Below are 22,141 nucleotides of genomic sequence, written 5' to 3'. Positions count from 1 at the left end.
CTGTGATCTGAATCACATTGTATCGTTTCTTATCTCTCCAGAGTGGGTGTTTCCATAATTGTCCCCAGTCACCGTTTCAGGACATAGAAGAAGAAAAAAATCCATAACATGAAGCACAATTTCAGGAAAGTGATTGTGAAAACCTTCCTTACACCAGGAGCGCTTTCCTCGCTCGCACCATCACGAAGCCAGAGAAAAAAACTAATAACGATTTGAGTCATTGCAGAGCACAAATTCATCTCCCAGAAACAACCTTGTAATCACTCTCTCCCTCAGCTAGAGTTTAAAGGAAAGCTTGGGAATAAAAAATGAAAAGAAGAATGATATTGGGGAGGGGAGAGTGGGTGTTGTATTGACCCGTCAGGTGTGGGTTACTGAATTGATGTTGCTCCTTTAAACTCTATTTGCAGCGGTGGAGGTGGAGGTATGCAGGGCTGCACACCTAAAAACAGCTGGGCTCCCAGTGAATCCTGGAGATCTGGAATGTGAGGCCTGGCGACCTTCCAGAGCCCAAAGGAGGATGGAGTCTGAGTCCCAGGTTTCTCACCATTCTCTCCAAATAAGATTGACCTCACCTCTCATTTGTCCCCATGCAAGCCGTGGGCAAGACGTGTGTGTGTGTGTGTGTGTGTGTGTGTGAGTGTGCCTGTGCCTGTGCCTGTGCCTGTGCCTGTGCCTGTGCCTGTGCCTGTGCCTGTGCCTGTGCCTGTGCCTGTGCCTGTGCCTGTGCCTGTGCCTGCCTGTGCCTGTGCCTGTGCCTGTGCCTGTGCCTGTGCCTGTGCCTCTGCCTCTGTGCCTGTGCCTGTGCCTCTGTCTCTGTCTCTGTCTCTGTGTCTGTGTGTGAGCGAGCATGTGTGCGTGTATATTCCAGTGATCAACACACATTTGGCCTCTGAGTAAGAATCCATAAATAAAATGGCTTCTGGGGAAACTTTCTGCCATTGGTTTCATGTCTGTCTGAGATTGTTGTCAAGAGTTCCTCCACCCATACAGAGAAGGGATAAAAAAAAAAATCAATATGACCGAAAAGGTAACTGGTACTTGGTAAGCAGCCAGCCTGGCCAGTCTGGTGATATTGTGCATTTCATCCAATTTATATAGAGGCCTCAACTCATGTGTGAAAAGCAGAAATGAAATTCTCCTCTGATTAAATGGATGTGCTTGAGGTTTATTTCCTTTGACGCTGGTGGTCCTCTACTACTCAGAACGTGAAGGGAATGGAAATGATTGGTCGACACGTCACACAACTATTTTTTTCTGAGTAGGAAATATTGATAAGACCAAGACATACATGACATGACATACAGACCAAGCACCATGGCCTTCTTCCATCTCGGGGCTGTAACAATTACAGTTGTGTTTCAACTTGAGGATATTCATCTGCTAATGTCTTCCACTATTTACCCAAGGACTACTCTACAGGCCTGTTCTGTTGGTAGTTTCTCACTCTGTGATCATTTGAGGCGCTCTCTCTCTCTCTCTCTCTCTCTCTCTCTCTCTCTCTCTCTCTCTCTGTAGCACAGCAGATTAATACCTTATTGAATCGGTTTATACGAGGCTGCAATAAATGTGATACTCCGTTATACTCTATTGATAATAACATTATCAATAGAGTGGGCCCCAGCACCCTGTTCTCTCACAGGACACGTGGGAGAAGTGCCAGTGTTGTAGTACTCAGTCCAGGTTAGGGGCTTGACTACAACGCTGGGCAGTGCTCAGCACACTGTCATACTGTGCTCAGTTTTTTTTTTGGCAAGGAAAATATCAGATATCGGTATCGGACAAGAATATAATATCGGTGCATCACTAATAATTAATGTAGCAGGTTAGGAGACAAAAATGTCTGTCCCATGTACTATCAGCTCTGTAATGCCCTGATAGTGGTGTGAGACTGGTGGAGGGGTCCTGATACTCTCCAGAAGGCATCCGTCACTGAGACGAGTCCCAGGGAGGATAGTAAGAGAGAACACTGCATGTCAAACTGCCCAAGCTCATTAGAACCTAGGGGGATTGACAGCCATTCTCAGACCCAATGAGGCTCCTAGTTGCCTGGCTGCCTGGGAGAACATTGAACGGTATGAGAGAAGTAATGAATCACTAAGCCTGCGTCCGTCGCACTGCCTCCCTGCCACTCTCCATCAGAGAGAGAGAGAGAGAGACAGAGAGAGAGACAATACTTAGTTGAGGCTGTTGGAATTGCTTGCTAATAAGAGGACAGTAACCCTTGGTCTCTGACATATTTGAAACAAATTGGATTTACTTTAGGATCATTTTTCATCTAGATTTAAAAGTATGTAATATATAATAACAGCATATCTCATTGGGTGATCATGTTTGTATATTTGGCACAGGAGATTGGTGGCACCTTAATTGGGGAGGATGGGCTCGTGGTAATGGTTGGAGCGGAATAGGAAGAATGGTATCAAATACATCAAACACATGGTTTGATGCCATTAAATTCACTCCATTCCAGCCATTATTCAGAGCCGTCCTCCCCTCAGCAGCCTCCACTGGTTGGTAGTATTGTGCAAACACCCCTGAGCCTGAGCCTTAGTTTCTGTCTGGAGCAGGCAGGGGGAAATGTGACTGTAAGTTTTGGTTTTGTTGCCTAGCAACTCATGGGAATGACATATAGAAACTGCTGGTCATTGTGGGTGGAGTCCATTTCAACACTATCAAACTGCACTTTGATCCAGCAAGCCACCACAACTTACATCGCCTCGTTGATCAATTCTAACATCGAACCAAGAGGAGGAGGGCATTTAGGGACAGACACTGGGCCCCAGCACTCTGTTCTCTCACAGGACACTTGGGAGCAGTGCCAGTGTTGTAGTACTCAGTCCAGGTTAGGGACTTGACTACAACGCTGGGCAGTGCTCAGCAAACTCTCATACTGTGCTGTCAGCTTAAGAAGAAGCTGACATTTTGGGACAGGCACGGGGAACCAGCACCCTCTCCTCTCCCCAGGACCCTTGGGGAAGTGCACCGCACACTCACTTTGTACTGTGGAAAAACACTCTTTTCACCACAGACATTTTTTGGTATCCTTCCCCAGATCTGTGCCTCAACACAATCCTGTCTCTGAGCTCTACAGACAATTCCTTCTACCTCATGGCTTGGTTTTTGCTCTGACATGACCTGTGAACTGTGGGACCTTATACAGACAGATGTGTGCTTTTCCAAATCATGTCCAATCAATTGAATTTACCACAGGTGGACTCCAATCAAGTTGTAGAAACATCTCAAGGATTATCAATGGAAACAGGATGCACCTGAGCTCCATTTCAAGTCTCATAGGAAAGGGTCGTAATTTAATACATTTTAGAATAAGGCTGTAACGTAACAAAATGTGGAAAAGGTCAAGAGGTCTGAATACTTTCCGAATGCACTGTGTGTGTGTGTGTGTGTGAGTGTATCGGAGGGGTTGTGGAAAAAAGCAGAAGACATATTTTCATCTCATATGGACTAATACAGTATATCTTATCTTATTAAATCATTACTATACATAATATTATAAATTGATACTGAATCATTGTTATGTCAGGTCAACAGATTCTGTATAATGCAGTTTATTATGTTAGTGTACTCAGTATGTGCATTCTTAATAATACAAATTAATACATTAAATTCCATGTTGTGCTGTCCATGTCAATTGAATATTGTTTTCCCCATGTCCTTTCAACTTGTTCAATTGAATTGAACTCCCTTAAACGTGGTTGATTGACAGATGATACATGTATTGCATCCACTGCCATTTCAAATTCTCACAACTAGATGAGGATATCGATCTACACAGAGAATATAGTAGTTTATACAGAAGATCTATACAGAGACAGACATCCAAACCCAAGTGGACTCTAAACTGAACACTTGAAATGCAAACGTGAAATTATTAAATTAATCTGAAACACCAGAGTCCAGATTGAAGAATTCACTTCAACACATAATGCCTTATTGATGTTTCAAAGAGGCAACATATTGTGAAATCCAACCATTACTATCATTTAAAGGATATACTGATGATGGGGAAAATGGTCAAGATAAGAATTAAATATACATGTGAACAACACTAAGCCTGCATTCATCACTCTGCCTGCCTGCCACTCCATCTTAGAGAGAGAGAGAGAGACAGAGAGAGACAGAGAGAGAGAGACAGAGAGAGAGAGACAGAGAGAGAGAGACAGAGAGAGAGAGACAGAGAGAGAGAGAGAGACAGAGAGAGAGACAGAGAGAGACAGAGAGAGAGAGAGACAGAGAGAGAGAGAGACAGAGAGAGAGAGACAGAGAGAGACAGAGAGAGAGAGACAGAGAGAGACAGAGAGAGAGAGACAGAGAGAGAGAGACAGAGAGAGAGAGAGACAGAGAGAGAGAGACAGAGACAGAGAGAGACAGAGAGAGAGACAGAGAGATAGAGACAGAGAGAGAGACAGAGAGAGAGAGAGACAGAAACAGAGAGAGACAGAGAGAGAGAGACAGAAACAGAGAAAGAGAGACAGAGACAGAGAAAGAGAGAGAGCGACTGCAATAGCATTTAGTCTAGGAATTGTTTGTTAGTAGGATGTACGTTGGTGTGTTGAAGGGCAGGTTCAAAGTAAATTGACTATTTTCCAACTAGATTTAAAAGTACAGTACATATAATAACAGCATATCTCATTGGGTGACCATGTCTGTATACTTATACACTATTAAGCAATACTGCCATGTCTTCACCAGCAGTCTACAATGTCGTTTTGCAATGCTTTTCACAGTAATAACCGTTACTCTTTGCAATGGCTGGATACCTACTGACATCTAGTGGTAAAGTCCTTGTTTGATTTAACATGGTTTTTATTGTTGTTTTATATCCCTCTAGTGTGTGTTAGATAATGCATTATTGTTGGTTGGTACATTACACACATCTGCATTCCTGCCAGTTTAGCCTTAAAGAGTCTCTGTGAATCGGTCCAGAGAGGGAGTGAAAAGGAGAAAGGATCCCAGGATATGTTTTGATGACAAGCAGCCCATCTGTGTTGTCTGTCACATATCAAAGAAACATAAAGGCCATGACTGCTTTCCCACTGAGGAGGCTCTGCCTGATTTTAAGGTCAGTTTGTGAAAGTATCTGTTCCCTTTGCTTTTATTTTAACTGGTAATTTCAATATCATTATGTGACTGAGTAGAGAGTGACTGGCTGGATTAAAAGACTGGTCTGGTTTTTACCAGGTTTACAATAATCCCTTTTCATTTATCTTTAGAGTGAAATCCAGCGTGTGAGTTCCACTTTGAAGAAGGAATTAGAAAGCATGAACACAGCCAGGATGTGCCATCCAACCTGGGAGGAGCATATACAGGTATCTGTCATTAAAAAAAAAAGTGTTTTTAAATATGGAAACATTTGAGCGGTGTTCAAGTTTAATCTTGTCTATTAGGGTCAAGCCCAGTGTGGAGAGGAGCAGATAAGGGAGGAGTTTAAGACACCACCAGTTCCTGGAAGATGAAGAGACAGCCAGGACAGCTGCCCTGAGAAAGGAAGTGCAACAGAAATGTCAAGTGATGCGAGAAAGAGCTGAGCCTTTGACCAAGCAGATTTCAACCCTAATAGAGACTATTCAGATGATCAAGGACATGGATGTTGACCCTATCACATTCCTTCAGGTAAGGGTAAAGATTTTTTAAATTACAAAGATGTAAATTCCCAACATGAGCTCATGAACTCACTGCAAAAACTGATCGTCCAAAAGACACAAGCGTCACACTGCTAGGCTACAGTCAAATGTCGTATAACGCCTTGAAATTCTCAACCAGGTCGGAAATTGCTGGTGAATAATTTCACAACTGTAAATGATTTATTCCTCTGAGTTTTTCAATTATCTCAGTGTCATCTGACATAACATAGTGACATATGTCCTTGTTTTTGTAGAATTACAAGGTCATACTTAATAGGTATGTTGTAAATTAAGTCCCATTTCATCCCTACTAAATACATGTTACGCTCCATTTACAACAGCACTGATGTTAATTATTCCTATAGAGCCGAATCCACAGCAACAGACACTGCAGATGCTGAGGTAGTGTCAGGAGCATTCATTGACATAGCCAAGCATGTGGGATCTCTGAAATTCAAGGTCTGGAAGAAGATGCTTGGGATCATTTACTATAGTAAGTTTTTCACAAATGTTGTTTTTTAATATCTTGACTATCTTACTGTAGCAAATAAGGCCACATTACTTTGGAATTAAATGTATTTTTTCAATAGTTATTTGAAATGGTTTTATCTCCCAACACACCCACACACTTCAGTATTAAAGTACAATATTAAAGTACAATGAACTTTCCCCTTAAGCTTCGGTGACCATGGATCCAAAACACAGTGTCTGCAAGGCTCATAATGACTCATGACCTGACCACTGTGACATACAGCGAGGAGAGTCAGAACCTTCCAGAAAATCCTGAGAGGCTTAAAATGGGAGTGTTGGGTTCTGAAGGTCACAGTAAAAGGCAGACATTTTTGGGATGTAGAGGTAGGAGAAAGTGATAACTGGACCCTGGGAGTAGCCAAAGAGTCAATTGTGCGCAACAAGCCACTCAAAATGGAGCCTCAGAGCGGATTGTGGAGCATCAGGTATATTAGTGGGAAACACAGAGTATGTGTAAAACCACGCATCCAGATCAAGCTGGATGAGAGCCCACGAGTGATCAGAGAACATCTGGACTGTGACCAAGGGGAGCTGACATTCTGTGATCCCACTAAGAGCACTATTCTGTACACCTTCAATGATACATTCACTGAAAAAGTGTTCCCATACTTTTACAGTACAAATCAGTTTGTCCCACTGCACCTTTTGTCAGTTAGCCCCAACTTTGGGCAGAATATAAACATGAGTGGAGACAGGTTGCCAGGTTTATAATATGTGGGGACAAATATCTACTAACGTGTATCAACTAGAGGGACCCCATTGTGTGAACTTTAGTTGAATCCAGCTCCATGTAAATAGCTGTAAAACTTGCCTCAACACAAAGCATACTATGGGTATAAGTAGTGTAATCTAATTGATGCCAATGGAATGTGGTATGGTAACAACTGTCTACCTCATAATGCTTGTATGCTTGTACATAATGCTTGTTTAAAGCAGTTGTTACATTATGTAAAATATGTAAAGTACAGTCAATTATCTAAATAAAATTTTAAAGTTTCTGTTGCATTTCATGTTGTGCTTTTTTATTTACTGAATGGACCTTCCTAATTATTTAAGTGGGTTTAGCTAATTTAATTAATTTACACATTATAAAATAAAGTTTCAATTTGGTACCATTGCAAATGTTCACCACTAAACGGGTATCTCCAACTACCGGTATACAGTGGTATACAGTAGAGACCACTGTTGCTCAATGCCACACTGTAAAATGGGCCTATAGACAACGAGTGGGCATACAACTAAAATGTAAATATCAATGGAGAAAATACATCCCATGGCTATGACATTAACATTCAAATAGTCGTTGATTTATATGATGTATTTGTAGTGCTCGTGGCATGACAACTAATTAGTGAAACATGACTTTTAATATGAATAAATATTTTTTTTAGAAAGTCAACAATGACAAACACAAACAATGGAGTAACAGTCTAGTACCACCAAATAATTAAACCAATGTGAACACGAAGTGGAACTGGTGGTAAAGTGTTAAAGAATGGTCTGCCTGGCTCCACCCCCATAATGATGTGTCACACCATAACAGGAAGAAGGAAGTCGAAACTGGTCTTGGCGTCGCAGATCAAACAAGGAGCTAGTTACGTGTGTTTGGTCGCTGTCTCCTGTAGACGTGTCTTGGATAGCAGGTGAGTGTCGCTGTAACTTGTTCTATTAAAGCACTCCCAAACTAAACATCGACTTGGCCTAGGACCTAGGCAGTAAGTATGGCTATTTTGAAGTTCAGACAGTATGTTGTTGAGCCCAAATAATTAGCTGGATAAAGTTTAAGTAAATACTGTACCTTACAGAGGCCATTAGCTAACTAGAACACAAACAAGGGCTGGCTCTGGCTTTGTCTAATACCTAGAGCTCTGTGTGTCCCTTTGCCCTACATTCCCTTCCAGAGGAGGAGTCATTTTCGTGTGAAGAAGGCATGGCTGCCAGATTCTCTCTCCCAGAGAAGGACCTCTGTTGCCCTGTGTGCTGCGATATTTTCAGGGATCCTGTGGTCCTCAAGTGCAGCCACAGTTTCTGTGCAGCCTGCTTAGAGCAGTACTGGTCTGGGAAAGGGTCGGCCCGTGACTGCCCTCTCTGTAGGAGGGAGTTTGTGGACGAGCCGGTGGCCAGCCTCACCCTGAAGAACCTGTGTGACTCCTACATCCAGGAGAGTGGAGCACTTGGACCTACAGGGGAGCTGTGTGAACTGGGTGAGCTGTGCTCCCTGCACGGGGAGAGGCTGAAACTGTTCTGTCTGCAGGACAAGGAGCCCATCTGTTTGGTCTGTCACACCTCCAGGAAGCATAAAAACCATGAGTGCTGCCCGGTGGGAGAAGCTATAGGTGACATGAAGGTAATCTGGTGTTTTGATAGGCAGCCCTATAAATTGAGTTCTCTAGATAGCATTTTATGAGTTCAGAGGTGACCATGAAGGTAAAGGGGACAATGCTAGGAGTTTGAACTAATCTGTTTTATGCCTTCTGCAACTATTTGCCTTTGTAGAACTGATATGTTTTGTTTATTCTTAGTCCAATTGTCTTTTTAATGTTCTTTGAAGGAGGAGATTAAGTCTGTGCTTACTTGTTTACAAGAGAAGACGGAGGCTTTTGACAAAATGAAGCAAAACTATGAAAATACAGTGACACACATTCAGGTAGTGTTGGTGGTTGGCCATAGTATTAAATCTAAATATCTCGTATGTTAACACACAATCCTAACAAAGGTCTCATTTCAGGTCCAGGCCCGGTTTGTGGCAAAGAGGATTCATGAGGAGTTTGAGACGCTCCACCATTTCCTCCAAGCTGAAGAGGCTGCTAGGCTTGCAGCTCTGAAAGAGGAGGAGGAGAGTAAGAGTGAGATGTTGAGGCAGAGTATGAGGGAGATGGACAGAACCCTGGCCTCCCTGTCTGACACAATCAGAGCTATGGAGGAGGAGATGGCTTTGGAGGATACTTTTTTTCTCCAGAAATGCAAGCAGACGGTGAGAAGGTGAGTATATTACAACCCCTGGTGGTTTCACTGTCTACAGACCATTACATGATGAGTACCTACTCCTAGTTTTTCTGTCTGTATAGTGCTCAGTCTAGCACACTGCAGGACCCAGTTATGGTCCCGGGAGCACTCATCGATGTGGCCAAGTACCTGGGCTCACTTCAATACAAAGTGTGGGAGAAGATGCAAGGGATTGTTAAATACAGTGAGTACTAACTGCAGAGTGTGTTGAACATCACTCGGTGTCAAGACTAGTCTATTTCGTTACATGATAGACTGAAACCGTAACTTTTTAAGCACTTAAAGTGCTTCTTAATGTGTATTGACACAGCAATTACAGTGGTGAGAACCACTACATCATGGTAACTGCTGTACTTTCTCCTCAGCGCCAGTGACTCTGGACCCCAACACGGCTGCCCCCTGGCTCCTGCTGTCTGAAGACCTCACCAGTGTGAGGGACAGCGATGACAAACGGAAGCTTCCAGACAACCCCGAGAGGTTTGACCCTGACACAGGCGTACTGGGCTCTGAGGGCTTCAGCTCAGGAAAGCATGTCTGGGACGTGGAGGTTGGAGAGAACAGTGCCTGGGTCCTCGGCGTAGCCAAAGAGTCCATCCAGAGGAAAGACAAGGTCTCCTCCGTACTGAAGAATGGATACCTGTCCGTGTACTTTTACCACAAGATGTACTTTGCCGGGACCTCACCCCTGACACGACTCAATCTGAAGAAGAGCCCTCGGAGGATCAGAGTGCAGCTAGACTGGGAGAAGGGGAGAGTGTGCTTCTCTGACCCAACTGACAACACGCAGATCTACACTTTCAAACACACCTTTTCTGAGAGGGTCTTCCCCTATTTCTGGGTTGGCTGTAAGCAGTGTCCGCTGAGGATTGAGCCATTAGAGGTCTCAGTGAAAGCTGTAGATCACACCTGAGAATGTTATGGAATTTTCTGTCTCTAAAAAGTGTCTTTCTTGATGAGTTTCTGTCATAAGAAAAAATGGAATGGATAAATAATATTTAAATATCTGCCGCTCGTTGCCTTTAAATTAACACTGACATTTGATTTTCTAATGGACAAGTGTTGACAATTATTTTATTGTGCATGGAATCAGTTATTAGTTTTCTGTGTGGAATAAAACTAAAGAAAAATGGACTATATCAGACTTGCTGTGGTGATCTTTCTTTTATTAGAAAATACAAAGATGTGTTTGTGTGCAGTTGTCATCAATTTCAAATAGTTGGGCTAAACCATTCCTGTAATAACACCGTCAAATGGTATCCCCTGAAATCTACAAATGATCCTGTAAGAATATTGTCTGAAGACGACTTCCAGATCTTTTTTAGGCTTAAATTTAAATGGCTTATTTAGTTACTCACCAATCAATACTTTTTTTGAGTAAAGCAAAATGTGGACAGATTCATTAAGCCTGAAACACTGCACGTTAACAGATAAAAAGTTAATTCATGTTCTGTTTATGCGTCATGTGATGCAAGTCATTTAGCAAATTCGAGGACAGGAGAAACATGACAGTTTCAAGCATTTGTATTAATTGGTACCTTTTTCATTAAATGTCTACAGGATATCTCTATAAAAGTTTTTAGATTTCAGCAAATTTGATTTTGGTTATGTGATGAGTGTTGCTTTTCAAATTATTAGGCTTTTGTTTTGTCATTGACTCAGGATAGGATTGGGACATTTATTTAGTCCTTCGGGTACCATGCTATGCCAACAAACTATTTACCCTCAAAAGATATTGAAGATGACTGACCTTTCATCAATCAAAGGGAAGAAGAGGGGACCTACAACCGTGATCACAGAGGCCTGTCCGAAGTCTCCCAAGGTCAGCTTCCTCACTCCTGTACTGCTCATGGAGGTCCCTTCTGACACCAACACCAGTCTGCCAGTGTGGGACGCCATGCACTCCCAACAAGTGGACATTGTCTGGACTGTGACACCATACAGTATCAATGTCCGCTTCACTCCTCTCCCCTCCAAGTCAGGGCAGACTACTAATGCCAGCAATACGCCTATCTGCTCTCTTGGCAAAAGCAGCAACACCACCAGGATCATCCAGATGTCGTCAGACCCATCCTCAGCCAGACCCAAATGATCATCCAACCTCTACCACAGCAAATGACCCCAACCAAAATCACAGCCAGTGTGCTCCTCACCTTTCCTCAAAGCACCCTCTTTCCTCAACCTGGAGCAGTCACCATCTCACCTCACAAGCCCCAGAACATGACACCAGGCCCAGTCAAAACCACCTCTCTCATTTTCCCCGTCTGTCATCATCCCCCAGCCACAGCCTGTCCACCAGCCGACCACCCCAGCCCAAACCCAAGCCATTAGCACTAATCAGCCCCCTGGTCCATCAAAGACGGCAGTCAGTCTGACCTTCCACACAAACACCTCCGACGACATACAGATCTGCGACCACTTTCTCACTTACTTCTGCAGGACGGGGAGAAACTGCAAGCAGCACCACACGCCATACCCCTTCCACTAGCAGCTGTGGTGGGTCAACAGTCACCCATGGGTAGACTTCACCCACCGCGCCCAGGTTAATCTATAGAGGGCCTACTGCAATGTCAACCGGGAGGAGATTGGAGTCAAGGAAGGGTGAGTAGTACAGGTAGTAGATGTTAATCATAAAACACTGTCCATCAGTCCTCAAAATCTGAGATGTACATGCTTGTTGTTCCTCATAGCTCCATGAGTACTGCTGAATTTTAATTACACAATAGTTTGTCCATGTATAAAATATTGTGCATTTACAGAGTATATGAAGAAGAAGAAAAATACAGGAACTGAGACTCACCTATACACACACACACACACACACACACACACACACACACACACACACACACACACACACACACAGGGAAGTGCCAGAGATGACATCAAGGATTTGATGCCTGTCTTTTTTAACGTAGCGCTACTTGCTACTACACCATAATTCTTAATGTTTTTTTTCCATGTGTCAGTACTGATTAGAGCTGGGAATTAGCAGGTACCTCACGATATGATACTTAGGTGCGTTTTTACTGTTTTACTGTGGATATAGATACTTTTGTACTTGTTTCCTCCAGCATCTTCACAAGGTCCTTTGCTGTTGTTCTGCGATTGATTTGCACTTTTTGCACCAAAGTACATTAATCTCTAGGAGACAGAACGAGTCTCCTTCCTGAGTGGTATGATGGCTGCGTGGTCCCATGGTGTTTATACTTGCATACTATTGTTTGTAAAGATGAACATGGTACCGTTTGGAAATTGCTCCCAAGGATGAACTAGACTTGTGGAGGTTTAAAATTTCTCTGATTTCCTTTGATTTTCCAATGATGTCAAGCAAAGAGGCACTGAGTTTGAAGGTAGGCCTTGAAATACATCCACAGGTACACCTCCAATTGACTCAAATGATGTCAGTAAGTCCGTCAGAAGCTTCTAAAGCCATGACATAATTTTCTGGAATTTTCCAAGCTGTTTAAAGGCACAGTCAATTTAGTGTATGTAAACTTCTGACCCACTGGAATTGTGATACAGTGAGTTATAAGTGAAATAATCTGTCTGTAAACAATTGTTAGAAAAAGTACTTGTGTCATGCACAAAGTAGATGTCCTAACCGACTTGCCAAAACTATAGTTTGTTAACAAGAAATTTGTGGAGTGGTTGAAAAATAAGTTATAATGACTCCAACCTAAGTGGACGTAAACTTCTGACTTCAACTGTAAGTATTCACATAAGAGTCAATACATGTTAGAATCATCTTTGGCAGCAAATTACAGCTGTGAGTCTTTCTGGACAAGTCTTTAAGAGCTTTTCCCACCTGGATTGTACAATATTTGCACATTATTGTTAAAAAAATTCTTCAAGCTCTGTCAGGTTCGAAGGGGTGTCCACATACTTTTAGTCATGTAGTGTTACTCATAATTGGGGCCAGGAGAAATTCTCCACTATTTTTCAAACCAGTAGTTCTGTCCTACAGCACCAAAAGGTTGATAGTGTCATCTCAAGCCACCTGTTGGCATTTAGACCCTGAAGGGGACGCATCTGTGTGGGAGGGGCTAGAAAGATACTCCTGACCTGTAAAATGACTAACCACGACTAACCATGTGTTCATTATGTTGAAATGTGTTTGAAAGAAGCTGTAGTGTCACCAGTAAAATGATTGAATGAACTGCAGGTTAATGTCATAGGTCAGGTGGTAGAGCATTTCTTAGTGTCCTACTCATGATGCTGGAATCACACCATATTAGTTCTAGTTCATCAATAATAACATCAACTACATTCACTAAAACAACCATCTACTTGTCTTGTATAGGACAGGTATCCTGCTGGATGGTCTGGCCGGCACATCCACCGAGCCAACTTCAGTGTAGACCCCCGGGGGGAGTTCAGCACCTGGTACCCCCCAGTGTGGACCCCTAGCTCCGCCTCATATCAAGACTACAGCATGGTGGATGTGCCGGCCAGCACCCAGGCCTTCCAGAAGGTCTACAGCCTGTTCCACAAGACCCTGTCAGAGACCCGGGTGGAGATAGTCAGCCTCCACCAGATCCAGAATGTCCTCCACTGGGACAAGTTCCAAAGGTGTGGATGGGGACTCCCTCTGGCCCTCTTTGAAATGTATTCTTGTGAGAATAGCCATTCATTTTCCTCCTCTACTGTATCTGACCGTCATGTGGGAATGGGATAAAGGACAGGGAAAAGATAGATAACATGGTGCGACATTACATCACACAACAGATCAATATAATTGTTTTGATCAGGTTATCCAAAGGAGATGAAGGCTTTTTATTTTCCTGCTCCATTTGACAATGAATAAATGTAATACTGATAAAAACCGATTGAATTTAATTTAAGATGAATACATACATTAGGTGGCATTGTTTGTGTTGTAGGTACAAGGAGCACATACGGAAGCTCGGCGACACCAAGGAAGACGGGGCTCTGGACAGGCACCTGTTCCACGGGACCGTCGGGGACTTCATTGAGGACATCTGCCACAACAACTTTGACCCGCGCGTCTCGGGAGCCAACGGGTTCGTGTACGGCTACGGCTCCTACTTCGCCCGCGACGCCTCCTACTCCAACACATTCGCTGCGGTGTCACCTGACGCTGGGGTGCGTCACATGTTCCTGGCCAAGGTGCTGGTGGGATAGGTGAGCGCGGGCAAGTGCAAATACCGCTGGCCGCCACCAGTCAGATCCACGAAGGAGGACTACAACCTATACGACACCTGTATGGACCAGCTGGTCAACTCCACCATCTTTGTAGTTTTTGACCGGTGCTAGTGCTACCCCTACTACCTGATCAAATACAAAGAACTGCTAGTGGTGGACGTCAATGAGTAGGTTTACCCTGGGAGAGCTTGTGTTGCTGCCTGTGACGGTAACTGTTGTTGTTCACTGGATGTTCATTCCACACCAGACCGTAATGCAGCACCTTGCAATAAGGTGAAAGACAGCATTAAGAATAGATCAGTCAAAACTGCATCAAACAAAATGTTTGTGTATCCAGGTCAAAGGATAATGTTCAAAGCCTTCCAAAGACTTGGAATGTTTTTAGAAAAAATGTGTTTTATGAAGTTTTACAATTACCGTTTTTACAGTAAGTTTCTACAAAGTCCCATTTTAAAATGGAATTATAAATGTAACACGAAAACAAGTTTGATATATTTTCTAAATGTTTTAATAATCAAAGCAATTGTAACACTTGGTCATATAGAAAAAATAACTGTAAAGTTCTAGATGTTGCTTTCAACATGTTATTGAAAATAAATGGGTTTACTGAATACATCAGGGGCAGTCGGTTCCGTTTATGATTAGGGAGGACATTATTATTTTTTTAAAACAAGCATGGCCTTATTTCTATTACAGAATATTGGATAACTGTCATTCATATTCCATTCACCCAGTTGAATGTAACACCGATAGGTTTAGGCTACTACATGATACTAACATTCTCCCTGTACCCATCATGAGGTTGCTACAACCTGGCCTATGAATGGAAGTTTATACAGTCGTGCTGTGAAAAAGTTTTTGCCACCTTTCTATTTTTGATACTGAATGTTATCAGATCTTCAACCAAAACCCAATATTAGATAAAAAAAGCAAAAATAAATTGCTAAAAGGCAACCAATTTGAAGTTTTGGAATGGTCTAGTCAAAGTCAGGACCTAATCTCAATTGTCAGAGTTAAACCAGTTGTGCATGCAAGAAGGCCAAAATTCCTCCACAGTGACGTGAGAGACTGATCAACAACTACAGGAAGCGTTTGGTTGGAGTCATTGTAGCTAACTGGCACAACCAGTAATTGAGCTTAAGGGGACACTTTTTCCCACAGGGGCATTGGATGTTGCATAACTTTGTTTATTAAATAAATTATATAAGTATGTAATTGTGTTATTTGTTCACTCAGGTTCCCTTTATCTAATATTAGGTTTTGGTTGAAGATCTGATAACATTTAGTATAAAAAAATATGCAAAAGTAGAGAATTAGAAAGGGTGCAAATAAATGTTTTTTACTGAATACATTCATTACTTAAACTTACAAGGGGAGTCTTGTTCACTTTACAATATCTTCATTTATTCTATTTACAGTCATATTTCTGAAATTCAATTCCCCCAAAATCGTCAGAAAGTTAAGTTATGAATGGAATGCAATTCCCCTTAAGTATCTTGTAGTAAAACTGTATATTTCTCTTTTATATATTTTGTACAAACAAACCCTTTCCCTCTTTCTAACGGTACATCTTGTGAATTAACTTTGTTTCCCGACACTGTCACACATAATCAGTGGCCAGGAATCAAATGCATCCTGCAGGCTACCCCAGGAATGTTCCTCATCCTCCAAGAACAAGAATCACACTACTGGACAGAAGCATCTCTATAGCATATCCATCCAGCTGAAACTTCAATCAAAGCAAAATAGTTCAAACCTGTGCAAAAAAATACTGTAAAAGTAATAATTTGGCATTGTGATGTAATTTTAAACTTTTCTTCAGCAACGAGCGTTGTAAAAAAGGCCACTATTTATTCATTTTTCAGTGTACTAAAAACTCTACTTAAATGACTTTTTATTTATCACCTTTAAATATATTTTTTGCACATATTTGAACTATTTTGCACCTTAAATGTCGCCCCAAAAGTAATTTCCCACGGGGCACAGACGTCAGTTCAACATCTAGTTTTGATTTACATTTGGTTGAGTCGTGAATTCAACGTGAAATCAACAAAACATTTGACCCAGTCATTGGATTTAAAGGTTGGGTTAAAAAAAAATCCCTTTTGCAAATCCAATCAGTGTTCCACGTTGATTCAGGGTCATCACCTCAAATGTTGGGGTTGAAATGACGTAGAAACATTGTGGATTCAACCAGTTCTTGCCCAGTGGGTTCTCAATGACCTCATGGTACAGTACAAGTGTAGTCTGCTGAACAGAGTAACACTTCCAGTTACAGTACAAATAAAATGTGTTATTATTCAATCTGGTATCATTTAACATGGGTAGATAAGTTTGGCATATAATGTAGACTGAGTACAGGGCGACCGTTGTCACTTGGAATCCAAACGGAATATTCCTCTATTGTTTGGATTCCAACTTATGTATTCCACACATTGAAATGACATTTAGACTGATATTTCATGATATTTGAAAATGAGCCGTATGTCCAAACATTAAGATATATCTTATATAAAACTATAGTGAAATCCTTTAATCGTGCTTGCTGGGCAACTCTATTGACTTTCCCGTGTGGTTTTAACTTGACATGGGGCTAAGACATCACAAAATGACATGTACAAAGGAATTGCAGTAAGAAATGTTCCCTTCCAAACTCCTCAGAATGCTACTGAGATACTTTTACTAACGTGTTTTTTTAAAACAAGGAAACAAGATGAGGACACATTGGATGGACATGCATGACTTCAAGACTTTCTGATATGCAGGCAAATAAATGTGATTACGAGAAATTCATCTTCAAGAGGAAGAAAAACGATGTCAACCCTTTTTTATTAACGTTAGACTTATTGAACATCTTGATGCTGCTATTAACGTTAGACTTATTGAACATCTTGATGCTGCTAAATGTCTGGAAACCAAAGCCACGTGACCATTTGAAGACAGTGAGGTCAATTTTAGGATATAGACCATAAAGTTTCCAGAGTTCGTCAAAAGAATCGCACAACAGTGATTGTAGAAGGCAACAGAATGTAAAATGGGAGTAAAATGACACTTGGAACCAACATTAAAGGCAACTTTAAAAACATCTGCTAAAAACGAACAAACTCATAAGTTCATCAGACATGTTTTGAGGCCTATAAAACATTCAAATCTGATATAAATCAAAGACACCATCTCCTGTGACCTGGTCTAGTCTGTGTTAGAAGTCCTGTCCCTAACAGGGAGTACCCACGACAGTTTGGTCTATGATGCTTGGTGTCATTTTTCCCTTTCAACCAATTTCAATACACATAAAATCACCAATATACAACAGCTAAAGCAACAAAAAGCAATACAAACTCAATGAAACAGAACTACAGATAAATACAAATGAAAACAAAGGCGCCTTGATGATTTGACAAGTTTCCCTTTGCGGACGGTAATTTCATTTTTCTGCCGATAAGGAAAATCCTATATCCTCCACCCAAATCTACTTGCTTTAGTCCTCTCTTTCACACACCCACTCTCTTCATCCGCTCTCCAAGTCAGCGTGATTTGTGTGCCATGATTGGATGTACCACGTACGGGTGAGAGGTCATAATTCATGATTATTTTCATAGTGGCAGACTGTTGGTGAGCTGTACAAGGAAGGCGCTGAATCCTGTGAGGGGGAGGTGGAGGGGCGGTGTTGTGGAGTTGGCGTTGTCCTGGAGGAGGGGGGGGGGGGGTTGAAAAGGCCATGGAGGGAATGGCGAGTTAGGAGTCGTGATGGGGTTGGTCACTCGCAGGCCAGTTTGCTGTCGAAACTGGACAGGCCAATGGCGAAGGCTTGCAGGGCACACATGGGGTAGTTGTAGTCTAAGGTGAATACGTCCTCGGCCACTCTGCCAAACTGCATTACGATGTAGTCCGCTGAGGGAAGAGAGAAGAGATGACTCAATAATGTGAAATCATTATTCCATTCTACTCAAGGAGAGGGAGTGAGAGAGTGGGAAATAGAGAATGTGAAAAAGAGCAAGAGAGAAAGAGTCAAGAGAAGCACTGACGGATCGACTCACGATTGTTGTCGTGGACGATCTGAAAGTTCTTGACGGAGGCCTGTGTGACGCGGCCGTGGAAATTGAGCACGTAGGACTGGGTGTCGTCATTCCACACGGGGGCCTTGTTGTGCAGCTCGATCAGGTTCTCCAGTGAATGGTTCTGCCACTTACTTAGAAGGCTGTCCTGTTCCTGGAAACACACAAACAGGGTTGTATTCATTAGGACTGAAACAGGGAGTGACAACCTTGACTTATCCAATAAGAACGCTCAATTTAGTTTTCCGTTGCGTGCCCTAATAAATACGACCCAGACATCCAAACCATCTGACATCACTCCCCAGTGACCACATCTCACAGCACTTAGTGGGTTAGCCTCAGTTTCCATTACATGATGTTGACTTCAATACTCACTCCATTATTCAGATTGTGCTCAATGATTTTCTATTTCAAGGTGTAAGAATGCCAGAGTCTTAAAAACCTTTTAGGGCTAGGCGTCCCGCTAGCGGGACAACTTCCGGTGAATCTGGAGGGCGCGCAGGTCAAATAAATAATCAGAAACATATGGACATTAAACATTTAAGTACATATAAGTGTCTCATCAGTTGAAAGCTTAAATTCTTGTTAATCTAACTGCACTGTCTGATTTACAGTAGCTATTACAGCGAAAACATGCCATGCGATTGTTTGAGGATGGCGCCCCACATCAAAACATTTTTCCACCGGCACAGGTTTCATAAATTCACAAATAGCTATTAAATATTCACTTACTTTTTGAAAACTGTTCCTCTGATTTGATATCAAAAGGGTCCCAACTATAACATGGTGTCGTTTTTTTTAGATAAAATCCTTCTTTATATCCCAAAAAAGTCTGTTTAGTTGGCGCCATCGATTTGAGTAATCCACTCGTTCAACATGCAGAGAAAGGAATCCGAAAATCTACCCCTAAACTTTGTTTCAACAAATTAAAATATGTTTCTATGCACTCCTTGGATACCCTAAAATGTAATCAAACTATAATATTTCTTACGGAAAGAAGTATGTTCAATAGGAAACTGATTTTAGAAGGTGTGTCCTGTCTTCATGGCACGCACAAACACAAATTTCCAAGACTGTGTCCCCGTACTAAAACTGATATTTCTTATTTGTTTTTTAAATTACAAGCCTTAAACCTTGAACACAGACTGCTGACACCCTGTGGAAGCCATAGGAATTGCATCCAGGAAGATCATTTTCAGTATGAACTTGTACTTGCCATTCTAAGAGGATGGTCTCTCCAAAAAAAGAAAATTACGGTTGGTTTATCTTTCGATTTTCTCCTACCCTATCTATTGTGTTATATTCTCCTACATTATTTTAACATTTCTACAAACTTCAAAGTGTTTTATTTGCAATGGTACCAATTATATGCATATCCTGGCTTCAGGGCCTGAGCAACAGGCAGTTTACTTTGGGCACGTCATTCAGGCGGAAATTTAGAAAAAAAGGGGCCTAGCCCCTCAATCATGCCCTCTGACACGCCCCTCTCCCTTACTGTGCATAACAGGTACAGTGACTACAAATGTTAGGAGAAGTGATTGGAGTTGTACAGTCCCATGGGGCTGATACATACACAGTTTGGACGGACAGGAACCCTCTCAAAGTTCATGTTCATGCCTGGGATGATGACGGTCATCTTGCGGGGACCTTTGAACCCCAGAACGTTGGTCTCCTGCAGAGAGAACACAAGAGATCAGAATGTCACACAACCTTACAGGTTCAATAATATTAGCGTGTGTGTGTGTGTGTGTGTGTGTGCGTGTGTGCACTCACATAGCAGATGGCTGCGAGTTCCTGTCGTGTGTTGCTCTCCTCCAGCAAAGCTCCAGGGTTCTTACAGGGGTTGGTGCCTTGGTCATACACCGTGAACTTGGTCCCCATCAGGTTAGACCTGCAGGATGACCAGACCAATCACATTAGAGTCTACAATGACCCTCCAGCACTCACAATCACACCCAATAGAGTTATCAGATGCAGCCGAGGGCTCAAAACAATATGTAAATTGTTCATCAGCAAGGATTTAGAATTATATTTAGCAGAGTTGTGACAGAGTGAGACGAGTGAGATATGGTCCTACCTCAGTTTCCCCATGAAGCTCTCTCCCTCGCGTGACAGGTCCGTGGCGTCCACTGAGATCAGGTAGTTGGACGTCTTGCTCTTTTTCCTCTTCCTCCCAGCCAGAAGAAACAGCTGGGTGAAACAAAGAGAGTAAACTCAGGGTGAGAGGGAAACTCACAAACCATCATTTTAATCACTGCAGTCAAAACAGATGTTACTTTTACTTTATTTTCTCATACCATTTCAAATGTAGCTATTGAGGAAAAGACAGGCCCATGAAATACGATTAAAAATAAATCTATTTTGACTGTAAATCTATCTAGGTCTTCTCCATGTTAATCCCCCATGACATGATGTGAGATCAAATGTACCTTCCTGCCGTCCTCTCTCTCCATGTGCATAAAGTAGGTGGGGTACAGGCCGCGGTCCATTCCCTTCTTGTCCCGGGATATGCGGCACTTGACGGTGACGCCGCGGAGGGCGGGACGCACCACAAACTCCTCCAGGTTGTCCACTTCGATCAGGGCGCTCTCCGCCGTGGGCGACCCCGGTGTCACGCACTCCTGTAAGGGGGGGAAAAAAACACACAATGCTAAGTCACAAAACATACCGGCCAATCACTGTTATAAAGGAGATACGGTCCAGGAGTAGGGGGGACAACATTCATCTGCCATCTTGTTGTTTCAGTGTCTTCATGCATTTCTATACGTCTTCAAGTGACAAGTTGATTTGCCATGTGAGATTTCTAACGTATTCATTGCACAAGCCATAGCCACATAGCTATGTACAGTGGAGCAAAAAAGTATTTAGTCAGCCACCAATTGTGCAAGTTCTCCCACTTAAAAAGATGAGAGAGGCCTGTAATTTTCATCATAGGTACACTTCAACTGTGACAGACAAAATGAGAAAAAAAATCCTGAAAATCACATTGTAGGATTTTTTATGAATTTATTTCCAAATTATGGTGGAAAATAAATTAATCCTGCAGTGCCAGACGTGTCCCCCTGCTTAAGCCAGTACATGTCCAGGCCCGTCTGAAGTTTGCTAGAGAGCATTTGGATGATCCAGAAGAAGATTGGGAGAATGTCATATGGTCAGATGAAACCAAAATATAACTTTTTGGTAAAAACTCAACTCGTCATGTTTGGAGAACAAAGAATGCTGAGTTGCATCCAAAGAACACCATACCTACTGTGAAGCATGGGGGTGGAAACATCATGCTTTGGGGCTGTTTTTCTGCAAAGGGACCAGGACAACTGATCCGTGTAAAGGAAAGAATGAATGGGTGAAAACCTCCTTCCATCACCAAGGGCATTGAAGATGAAACGTGGCTGGGTCTTTCAGCATGACAATGATCCCAAACACACCGCCCGGGCAACGAAGGAGTGGCTTCGTAAGAAGCATTTCAAGGTCCTGGAGTGGCCTAGCCAGTGTCCAGATCTCAACCCCATAGAACATCTTTGGAGGGAGTTGAAAGTCCGTGTTTCCCAGCAACATCCCCAAAACATTACTGCTCTAGAGGAGATCTGCATGGAGGAATGGGCCAAAATACCAGCAACAGTGTGTGAAAACCGTGTGAAGACTTACAGAAAACATTTGACCTCTGTCATTGCCAACAAAGGATATATAACAAAGTATTGAGATAAACTTTTGTTATTGACCAAATACTTATTTTCCACCATA

General features: G+C 42.3%; 2 protein-coding genes and 1 long non-coding RNA gene across 6 annotated transcripts in view; 2 read left to right on the top strand and 1 right to left on the bottom strand.

Moving 5' to 3' along the window:
* Positions 1-5,504: 5,504 nt before the first annotated feature.
* LOC118942908 lies at positions 5,505-7,077 on the top strand. Its single transcript, XR_005038555.1, has 3 exons — positions 5,505-5,634; positions 6,011-6,138; positions 6,323-7,077. It is a non-coding gene; the product is annotated as an uncharacterized LOC118942908 (long non-coding RNA).
* Positions 7,078-7,719: 642 nt separating this feature from the next.
* On the top strand, positions 7,720-10,316 carry LOC110499970 (tripartite motif-containing protein 35). The gene is made up of 6 exons (XM_021577052.2): positions 7,720-7,819; positions 8,078-8,523; positions 8,728-8,823; positions 8,905-9,158; positions 9,245-9,366; positions 9,548-10,316. The coding sequence occupies exons 2-6, from the start codon at positions 8,107-8,109 to the stop codon at positions 10,090-10,092; spliced, it is 1,434 nt and encodes a 477-aa protein (XP_021432727.1). The 5' UTR covers positions 7,720-7,819; positions 8,078-8,106; the 3' UTR covers positions 10,093-10,316.
* Positions 10,317-14,837: 4,521 nt separating this feature from the next.
* The window catches only part of LOC110499967 (tubby-related protein 3), a 34,309-nt gene continuing 27,005 nt past the window's right edge, over positions 14,838-22,141 (bottom strand). For 3 of the 4 annotated variants that reach the window (XM_021577043.2, XM_021577047.2, XM_021577046.2), the window contains 6 exons: positions 20,830-21,021; positions 20,478-20,590; positions 20,174-20,291; positions 19,974-20,072; positions 18,383-18,554; positions 14,838-18,236 (listed from right to left, as the gene is read on the bottom strand). In XM_021577043.2, the coding sequence (XP_021432718.2) occupies positions 18,103-18,236; positions 18,383-18,554; positions 19,974-20,072; positions 20,174-20,291; positions 20,478-20,590; positions 20,830-21,021 (828 nt within the window). In that variant the 3' untranslated portion in view covers positions 14,838-18,102. The remainder of the gene's footprint in view (positions 18,237-18,382; positions 18,555-19,973; positions 20,073-20,173; positions 20,292-20,477; positions 20,591-20,829; positions 21,022-22,141) is intronic. The other variant, XM_021577044.2, reaches the window with a different exon arrangement.

This window comes from Oncorhynchus mykiss, chromosome 21 (genome assembly GCF_013265735.2).
Source record: "Oncorhynchus mykiss isolate Arlee chromosome 21, USDA_OmykA_1.1, whole genome shotgun sequence".
Lineage (NCBI taxonomy): Eukaryota > Metazoa > Chordata > Actinopteri > Salmoniformes > Salmonidae > Oncorhynchus > Oncorhynchus mykiss.
The sequence above is the reverse complement of the archived record's forward strand: the minus strand, read 5'-3'. Positions and strand labels throughout refer to the sequence as shown.

Coding starts and splice junctions, on each gene's coding strand:
- LOC110499970 (XM_021577052.2), top strand. CDS start 8,107: ATGGCTGCCAGATTCTCTCTCCCAGAGAAGGACCTCTGTTGCCCTGTG. Junction 9,159..9,244: donor TGCAAGCAGACGGTGAGAAG/GTGAGTATATTA, acceptor CTGTCTGTATAG/TGCTCAGTCTAGCACACTGC. Junction 9,367..9,547: donor GCAAGGGATTGTTAAATACA/GTGAGTACTAAC, acceptor CTTTCTCCTCAG/CGCCAGTGACTCTGGACCCC.